This window comes from Montipora capricornis, chromosome 12 (genome assembly GCF_036669925.1).
Source record: "Montipora capricornis isolate CH-2021 chromosome 12, ASM3666992v2, whole genome shotgun sequence".
Lineage (NCBI taxonomy): Eukaryota > Metazoa > Cnidaria > Anthozoa > Scleractinia > Acroporidae > Montipora > Montipora capricornis.
The window spans coordinates 18,220,936-18,230,602 of record NC_090894.1 but is presented as its reverse complement, the minus strand read 5'-3'; the positions used below and the strand labels follow the sequence as shown (position 1 = coordinate 18,230,602).

The following is a 9,667-nucleotide window of genomic DNA, read 5'->3' as shown; positions in this document are numbered from 1 at the left end:
CCCCACGGTGTTGACACACTCGGCTTCCTGATGACATTTTTGATCGTTTCTTGCGCATTCATCGATGTCTGCAAGGGACAAAGCCTCTAATTAAAAAAGCTTCATAAAAGGGCCTTTTTTTCGTCGAAAAAAAAAAAAAAGAAAAAACATTTGGTAACTATTGTGTCCTCATTACAGAAAGCTAACAATTTACCAGAACACTTTCTTCCATCTCCTTGATAACCTGGCTTGCAAACACACACTGAACCGAGGCCTACTTCCCATCCGCACAATGCATCTGGGTGACATCTGACTCCTGCGCATGTTCCGTCAGCTGAAAAGAAAACGTGTAAGTGGTCACTGATTTTCTTTCCTCTTAAAACTGTAGAGTAAAAGCTCATGGTTTTAGAAATTTAATAGTGTCTTTTTTCATCGAAAAAGGGAAAACACCCCACAGATTTCACACTATTTACGGCAAAAATTATTAGTCGCATTTCGTTAATTTACTTCAATAAAATACATAGGTGACAAGTTTTCATTGGGGTGATATCTGTTTAGAAACCTTTTGTTATTCAAATGTACCAACCACGGGAACAAAAGACCCATTGTTTCTAAAGCCAACGAGGCTCTTGTGTACATTAATAACAATAGGTGACTTCAACGATATCTTCGCTATTGTCTACATAATTATTATTCGAACGATTATCATCTGACCCATCTTTTACAAATCTTGTATCTAAGAACAAACGTATCTGGACTATTAATGTAACGTGAACTAAATAATCGAAAACAGAAATTGATTTTTTCGAAATCAATTTTTTCAAAATTGACGTTTCGAGCGTTAGCCCTTCGTCGGAGCGAACGGCTAACGCTCCAAACGTCAGCTTTCCAAATCTTTCACGGTGGTTATTCGACCTTGAACTCGTTTGATCAAATCAATTTCTGTTTCAATCTCCCACCGACGCAGTACCACAGTTTCTTTAGAAACTAAAATTTTGTTTTAAATAATCGAAAAGTCACATTTCAACCACCGAAAGTAGCACTTGGGTTTTGTACGAGAATTTCCATACAGTATAATATTTCACGGATTAATTCACTTCCTTTTGTCAAATTCCGCTTCTTGGTTTTATTTGCATCTGCTATAAAAGCGTCGTAAAATATAGCGTGATTAAGATATTTCTTTTTCAAAATGAGATGACAATAAGGAAAAAAACTATTCCTTGTCAAAAATGCGGCAGTTAGAGATTAAGCGAGATGTTCCCTCAAACATTCTCTCTACGAAATGTGGTCCAAGAGAGATTGTCTGCCTTCAAGAGTACGTGGACCTATGGATTCACACGTGAGTATTGCCATGTACGTAGAGTCCGTTTCAAGTAAATTTTCCCGTTTTTTTCTGACGATGACGTTTCGTGGGAAAGCCAAAGAACCTCGATGACAATATTCATTTCTGATGCTCAGTGCAACAGGATATTTCATTCAGAATGCAGTCAAAGTATCTTTTTCTCGTAGCTATCCTTCTCACAGTTTTCTTGAGTGGTGCTTTCGGTTCTAACACCGGAACGAGCCAAACGCCATCTACCAACAAGGCCTTTAACAATAAGCCTTTGATGGTTTGCAACCTGATCCAAGATTCGCATGTCAGCGAGGCCATAAAAAAATTGGAAACGAAGCTAGAAAATCTCATTGCAATGGTAAACAAAACTTCCACTTCGCAACCTTCGCAACCTGCACCAACAGGTAAAAGCCTCGATAGCCATCCATTCCCATTTTAAGAATTAGTTTCCTATTTTCAAGTGTTGACGGAGCTTTATTGTCTTTGTTACCACTTTAGCCTCTTCTTGCAATGAAGTATTTCAAAAGTACAAGTAAGTGGCTCATATAATTTAACTTAACGTGAGATAATTTTCTTGCAATATCCTGCGGGTTGTTTTGGCGGCGGAGAGGTCCATGCTACAGGGTGGTGGAAAAAATGTCTACACTACTGAAACTCGAGCCGCAGAAAATCCAAACCTTTAAACAATATTCTGTTCAAACTCTGATTTCGTTGCGCTTCTACGAAACCATTGGGTAACTTGGTGCGTTCATACAAATTATTTTAATTCCTTTTTGCGTCTTTTTAAATTTTTATTAATTTAACGCCCAACAGGTCGACCAAGAGCAAAGTCTATACACTGATGTTTGGGTTGCAGAAAATTCCTGTTTATTGTCACATGGGAATCCTTGGATGCGGAGATGGAGGATGGACGCTGGCCTTGAAGATTGACGGCACCAAGGTGAGGAAGAAAGAAGTGAAAAAAACTCTTGAATTTGGTAATTTTCTGTCATATGGAAATTTCTCCGATCTTTCATTGATGCGTTCAGTCCAGCCGATAAGAAAGTTGGGCTATGCATTTTTGACAGTCTTGTGAAAGGCAATCTCTATACAAGTAAAAGTCGTGATTTCCAACGCTTCTCCTCTTTTCTAAAACTGTCTTTTGTTACTTTGCAGAAAACCTTCCATTACTCTTCTCACTTTTGGAGCGACAGGAATGTTTACAACCTTGCAGGAGGAAAGACAGGTTTTGACAAACAAGAGACCAAGTTGCCCACATATTGGGACACACATTTCTCAAAGATTTGTCTTGGAATGAGGATCGGACATAACACAAGATTCGTGGTCATCAACCGGAGCGCCAACTCATTGTACGCACTGATCGCTGACGGCAAGTACAGAGCGTTGTCTCTGGGTCGTAGCATGTGGAAGTCTCTCATTGGCTCACAGGGCTCTCTGCAGAACAACTGCAACAAGGAAGGGTTCAACGTCCAGTCCGACGATAAGAAACACTCAGAAACAAGGATCGGTATTTTGGGCAACGACGCAAACGATTGTACGTGGTGTGACTCCAGAATTGGCTTTGGCAGTGGAGGTCACCATGACGACTCCAACACGTGTGGAAACGAGGCTAGGTATGCAAGTGATAATGGCGACAAACACATAAAATCCATGGGGTATATCTTGGTTCAATAATAAAGTAGGTACTGGCTGTACTTTCCGGGAGAGTTAAACAAAAAGTTAGCCTTATTTCTCCCTTCTGTTGTTAAACGTCTTAATAAAAGAAGTTGATAAATTACGACGTTGTTGTCTTGTGCTTTTCCTGAAGCAGATTTTATCCTTTTAATGACAATCATAGTCTGTAAAGCTCTGCAGAAGACTACTTCTCGTCTGTGTCTTTTTTGCTACAATATTGTTGCACATGCTACTAAAAATTGTATCAAACATGGGATCCCTTCTGAACTTTGTGCTGATGAGTATATGGTAATTTGAAGGTACTCATTTCTTCTTCCATGACAAGTATTGTTCAAAATATCCGTACATTCCCTTCTACAAGACATTGCCGTACATTGAGCTGATCCTTTTCGCTTAAAATCGAACTTAATTGATTTAAACTACTTTATTTGCACAAACGTACATAATATATATACATCGCCGAGCCAAAAAGCGGAGCTCCTGGGTTGTTTATTCTTACCGTGGCTGTAGGATTTGTGAAAATAAAAGGCTTTGAAATGTCCGCGTTTTTTGGTGTCAACTTCAACTTCAACTTCAACTTCATTTAAAGAATAATTGACAATACAGAGCACAAAAGGACTGGTCCGCAAATAGCATTTGCTAATCTGGGCGGGACAGTCATACTAAAAGATTACAATGAAAATAATTAGCAATTACTAAATTTACAAAAGGAGGCTTTCATAATTACTTGCACAGATTGTGTTAACTTAAATCATTAGCATAATTACAAGTTCAATGACATAAGTATCGTTACGAGGTATGTTTGAATGAAGAATTCAAGTTCTATTTGTTCGTTTTTAGAGCAGAGGTAATTTGGGAAATGATCAATATAGTCATCACGCTTCTTAAGAACATCAAGAAGGAAAGAGTGGAGTTTCGTTTGGCAGTGTTTATTTGGGAGCTCTCTTAATGATGCTGGCATCTCCGATTCCAAATTTGAGCTCCTACTCTTGAGAAAGCTCTTTTTTGGATTTCTAACCTAGATTTCTTAATATAGAATTTATTTGCTGACGAAGACCTAGTGTTATAAGAATGACTACTGGTAGTGTTGCTGAATAGGTTTAAAATGTTACTGGTACCTTTCGATTTCGTATATCATGCATTAAACAACAGACGAATTTGAAATAAAGAAAGGGACTGCATGTTCACATCTCTGTACGGAAATTTAAGTGATCTAAGTGCTCGTTTTTGAAGGACTATAATTTTCCTCAGGTAGGTTTTACTTGCAAGACCCCTCGCAGTCAGTCCATAAGATATGTAGGGCAATATTAAAGACTGATAGATGCCCAGTCGAGTATAAAATAATTAGGACAATACGCGCACTCTCATTGGTCAATAGCTGTGTTTAGATGAGAGTATGCAAACATGGCTGTGACATCACACGAATTTTGATTGGTCATATGTTGTTAGACGCGCGTTTTGATTGGCCAGTAGGAAATATGAGATTGTATCAAGAAAATCTGTTTCAATCAAGAAGTAAAAAAAACCAGATTTTTCCTTCATTTTTCGAATTATCTTTGAGTAATATTTTATAAAAGCAATAGAAGACTTTTTCCGTGTTTGCATAGCCTCATCCAAACACTCGGGGTGTTGGGAGAATTCTCGACAGTTATGCAAACCCGAGAGGCCGTGGAGGGTTTGCATAACTGTCTCGAATTCTCGCAACTCCCACGCGTGTTTAGATGAGGATATGCAAATACGGAAAACGTCCTCTATTTCTTAAGCAGTCCCTATACATTTCAATCTCCGTCATTTAAGACTACCATCACTGATCACTTTCTCAACACAAATGAACAAAAAACGAAATCTTTCCCTCTTAAGATACGCGAATGATTTACAAGAAAAGGTACCTACATTTACAAAGGAATCCGGTCCCTTTGTAACCTGGTTTACACTGGCAGCTGTATGAGCCAATAATATTGACACAGTCTGCATTGGTGTCATAGTCGTTCTTATCAGCCAGGCACTCATTAATGTCTGTTGAATTTTAAACAATGAAGCTGTTAAAACTACAAGCGACTGATACCGATACACTCTTCCTACTTAAATCAGCGCGCACACCCTGTGTGGAACTCAAAATGAGTAACGGGTAATTTAATAACAAATCAACTTTGCAATTAATGACTAAGGCAATGGATTTTACATGAAACATACGAGCGTTCAGGCGCGAAACTCCATTATCTTTCCTCCTGTCAAAGTAGGTAAGCAAGTGCCACATTTGGAAGAAGCCAAACAAATCGCTCTATACTTGTCACGCCGTCTTCAAGGGAATGCCGTGGTTTCCAAATATGTTGCCCAGAAAAAGACGAGTATTTTCATGCTGTGAGCTCGCGTAAGCAGTTCCCACATAACTTCTTAGAAGTTGCTGTTTCAACTTACCACTACACGTTGTCCCATCACCTTGATAACCACCGTTGCACACGCATCTTCGACCTTGAATCGTGTTACGACAGGTGGCATTTGAGTGACATGCCACACCTGCGCACGTGCCGTCAGCTGAAATGGTTCATATATTCATATTAGTGGCATACGAAAACTAGATATATAAGTTTGCTTAAATGAAGAGTCGCAATTTTTTTGTCCTTTGGCGAAAGCACGTTGTTGTGACACGACACAGTGCAAGTGCAAGTGTCCTGCTGTATTATAAAGCCAAACCACAATCCATAGACGAACTTTAGCAACTTCCCCGGCCTGCCAACAGCGGATGTTTCTGCTACCTTCCACTGTAATATCAGACGATGACCGTAGCTCAAACACAATAAACCAGCTGTGATTCAACAATTCGTAAGACAAACCCATTGTGACCATTATGCGACTATTTCGCAACTGCTTTTTAAAGCAGTTTAGTGTATTAGTAGCCCGACCCCATTCGTTGTTAAAACAACCAGTGGGGTCGGGGTACTAATACACTAAAGCCGAAAAGCAAGTTACCAGTATCACAAGAAAGAACCAGCTCCGCCTGACGAGCGAAGACATGTCCCTACTCTAAACAAATCATGTTGCTATAAAATTGAAATCTTGGGTTCAAAATAAGTTTCAGTTAACCCTTTTCCTAGTAACTAAAGACAATGTTTGCCCAGCTGAGTAGCATCTATAAGGTAACCTATTTCTGTATCAAACAGTTCTTCTTATAGACAAGTTTTTAGGAAAAAATTATTCAGAGGATGAACATTCACTAGTTGACACGCAAGCGTAGTGCGACCGTCAGACTTACATAGACACTGCAGACCACTTCCTTGGTATCCTAGTTTGCATTGGCAGGAAAATGAGCCAGGACTATTGAAACAATAAGCGTGCTGATGACAGCTGTTATTTACATAATGACATTCGTCAATATCTATACAGAAAAAGAGGAGAGAATGAGAGTAAACCCACCAGATTAAGTTCGCCGATCATAGCTTAAAATAAACCGGTTGGATGAATAGCGACTTTGTGGGAACGACCTTATAAGAAGATTTAGTTAATCTCTGTTGACACTCTTTTTGCACTCGATGGAACCTTCTTATAAAGTACCATCAAGGCTAGTTCGTGCGCTTTTCGTATTTGCTTTTGAGTTCTGAACTTGTTATCATTCTAGCCATCTTACACCTCAGAATGAATCTTAAAATTGCTAAAAATCTCACATTTATTAGACAAGAACTGCTCCTGGATTTGCGATAGATGCTTTTCAAAATGACATTAAGATTCTCGGGGAGCAGGGATGGCGCAGTGGTGACAGCATTCGCCTACCACCAATGCGTCCCGGGTTCGATGCCCAGATGCGGCGTCATATGTTAGTTGAATTTGTTGGTTCTGTAATCTGCTCCGAGAGGTTTTTCTCCGGGTACTTCGGTTTTCCCTTCTCCACAAAAACTAATATGATTTGATATGTATTAATTTGATTTGATTTCATTTGTGCATGACCCCCACAAGCTATTCAGCTTTAAACATTATCGTGTGATAAAAATAGTTGTATATTATTATTATTATTATTATTATTATTATTATTATTATAATTACTATTATTATTATTAGTAAGGAACTATGTGACCAATTTCTGGGGGTTGCTTAGGTCATCACGCAAGCACGTTAAACTTATAAAAAAGGCCAACTTCGTTTTTTTAGCATTTCAACTCTTTCCCGTTTATAGGCATCAGGCCGATTTCTGTTTCGGTAAACAGACTGTAGTCGACTTGTTACCAGTACAACTCCGTCCATCTCCTGTCCAGCCATTATTACATACACATTGCTGTTCTCGACTTCCGGAAGCTCGTGGTACGCAAACACTGTTTTCATCACACACGACTCCATCGCAAGTACCGTCGGCTGAAAAGGAAATGAAAAAAAATGAAATTAAGAAGTTTATGATTTGTTTCAAGTCTTTTTGTTAGCTTTTGTGTGTGTGTGTTTTTAACTTATATTTCCACCGAGTTTCTCAGAACTTACAAACACAATAGCTTCCGTTGCCTTGGTAGCCAAATCGACATCGACATTGGAACGAGCCTGCGCCGTTGAAGCAATCCGCATTGAGGTGACACTTGACATCGGGCGTCTCACACTCATTAATATCTGAGGATAAAAGCCAAGAGAAAAATTCTGTAAACTGTGCTCAGTCCTGAAAACCGTCTTGCACCTCTTGTATCCGGTGGAAAAAAGCACAGCAACTTGCTTTAATAAAGCAAGTCACAAAGATAAACAACTATACATCCTTTAATATAAGTTTCTTTTATAATACTCTTGCAATATCCCCTTTCTTGTTGACAGTCCATATGTCAAATTCACCGCCCCATTCAACCAAAGCTGCTGCGCTTTAAGGTCTGTAAACATGTATAATTAACAATTATTCCGTGATATTGTTTTATTAAATTCCTTAAACTCCCAAAATTTGGAAGTACGAAATGCGAGCGAAAAAAGAGAGAAATCCGAGCGAAATCGAAAAAACTTGACGAAGATGCGATGTTGTGTAACACTTTATGGTCAGCCAGACGTAGGCTCATCACAAAAACATTTCTTGCCTTTTCGCGTACTTCTAAACGTCGAATTGATCCAAAGTTTCTACAAAAAAATTTTTTTGTTTTAATTTTTGGCTTTATTCAGAGAAAAATTTCGCTTTTCGACGAAAACGTTTTTAGCTTAGCAATGCTTAGCGCAATCATTTACTATATAAGGTCAAACTAAGGTATATGAGCTGATAACCGAGATTGAGTGAACCAATCAGAGCACGCGAAATGCATTATCCGAGGTTGAGAATTTAATAAACTATGATAACACGTTGGAATATATTTCCGCTATTGCAAGTTTTACCCTTTGGATGAAGCGGACGGTGAATAAATGCAATGAAAATGTGTGAGACAACCACCAGAATGTGAGCCCGAGACACTCTTTGCAACCACCCCTAAATTAGCGAGGATTACCCATTCTCTTCTTTACTTCTGGATGCCTGGTTACGTAAGGATTTTATGAGCGATTTAATTACCAGCACAATTTCGTCCATCTCCCGTCCAACCATCCATGCAAACGCATTTTCTTTCACGACTTCCTGAAGCTCTTGGTACGCAAACGCTGTTTGGGTCACACAAGATTCCATCGCAGGTCCCGTCAGCTAAGAAAAGAAAGTGGGCAAAACCTACATTGGCGCACTCCAGAATTACAATCCTACATAATATCATTCAAATTATCCCAGCGAGAACATATTTTAGAAACTTCAGAAAGCAAGTAGTTCCGTTGCCTTGTTAGCCAATCCTACAGCTACAATGATATGAGCCTGCGCTGTTGAAGCAATCCGCATTTCGGTCGCAATTCACAGCGGGCGACTCACACTCGTTGACATCTGAGGAGAAAATCGGTTGCACGAAGACTGTAACTGTAATTTACGCGTTTTTCTCTGTGTTTTGGAGTCAGGTAGTTTTGTTGGATTGTTATGAAATAAAATTTGCGTATTTCTTAGCCTGCGTAGCAGACGGGTTTTATGCGAATTTAAGACGCTACTTTCCATCGGTGATCGTTTTGAATATTGACCGCGCGAAAACCTGGACCGAAGCCAAACGAGAACACGAGGGGGCAGGGGCCGAGCAGAAGGTGTGAGAAACCGCCTGCAATCAACCCATCAACATATTCGAAACCTCCCTTCGCCCCCACAGACGGAGAAAATATCGTTCCTGATTGGAATGAGTCCGAAAAAAATCCGCCTGTCAGTCAAAAATGTACTGCTCCTTTTCATGAAAGTGTATAGACAAAACAGAGCGGAAAGAGCCGACAATCTGTTTTTTTTTTTAAGAAATTGGAAACTTCCTTGCAGTAGATTGGATAATAAGAGCAGAAAGATGTAAAACCACTAAGATATGGAGGTGATATTTTGCCGGTCCTTCCCAAAGGAATTGGCAAAGCCTCATATTTCAGCATTTTCTAACCGGCGAAATGTCTTCCACCTTAGTAATCACACCTTTGAGAAGTATCATCGGTGACCAGGTTAAAGAAGCTGAAGGATGAGGGCTCACGGCAACCTCTCGTTGGCGGCTGCCAGATGTATCTATTGGGAAGCTCCAGCTATTTTTCGCCGCGGCAGAAGATGCGCTCGACAAGGTATTTCTCAACGTGCCGAGAAGACATTCTTAATAACTTCCACAAAAAAATTGTCGGCTATATATCATTGTCGACGAATCG

At 39.6% G+C, this 9,667-nt stretch overlaps 2 protein-coding genes across 2 annotated transcripts in view; one reads left to right on the top strand and one right to left on the bottom strand.

Moving 5' to 3' along the window:
• LOC138025910 (fibrillin-1-like) overlaps nt 1-9,667 on the bottom strand; it is a 58,714-nt gene that overhangs the window by 12,423 nt on the left and 36,624 nt on the right. The window contains 9 exon segments of the mRNA XM_068873052.1: nt 1-68; nt 194-313; nt 4,880-5,002; nt 5,405-5,521; nt 6,240-6,362; nt 7,205-7,330; nt 7,451-7,573; nt 8,481-8,606; nt 8,718-8,834. The exon segment at nt 1-68 is cut by the window's left edge and continues 55 nt beyond it. Of these exon segments, the coding sequence (XP_068729153.1) occupies nt 1-68; nt 194-313; nt 4,880-5,002; nt 5,405-5,521; nt 6,240-6,362; nt 7,205-7,330; nt 7,451-7,573; nt 8,481-8,606; nt 8,718-8,834 (1,043 nt within the window).
• On the top strand, nt 1,383-3,089 carry LOC138025909 (uncharacterized skeletal organic matrix protein 5-like). Its single transcript, XM_068873051.1, has 4 exons — nt 1,383-1,716; nt 1,811-1,844; nt 2,126-2,252; nt 2,468-3,089. The coding sequence occupies exons 1-4, from the start codon at nt 1,461-1,463 to the stop codon at nt 2,984-2,986; spliced, it is 936 nt and encodes a 311-aa protein (XP_068729152.1). The 5' UTR covers nt 1,383-1,460; the 3' UTR covers nt 2,987-3,089.

Excerpts from the sequence above, each read along its gene's own strand:
- LOC138025909 (XM_068873051.1), top strand. The coding sequence starts at position 1,461 with ATGCAGTCAAAGTATCTTTTTCTCGTAGCTATCCTTCTCACAGTTTTC. Across the intron at positions 1,717-1,810 it reads TTCGCAACCTGCACCAACAG|CCTCTTCTTGCAATGAAGTA; the intron begins GTAAAAGCCTCG and ends TTACCACTTTAG. Across the intron at positions 1,845-2,125 it reads GAAGTATTTCAAAAGTACAA|GTCGACCAAGAGCAAAGTCT; the intron begins GTAAGTGGCTCA and ends AACGCCCAACAG.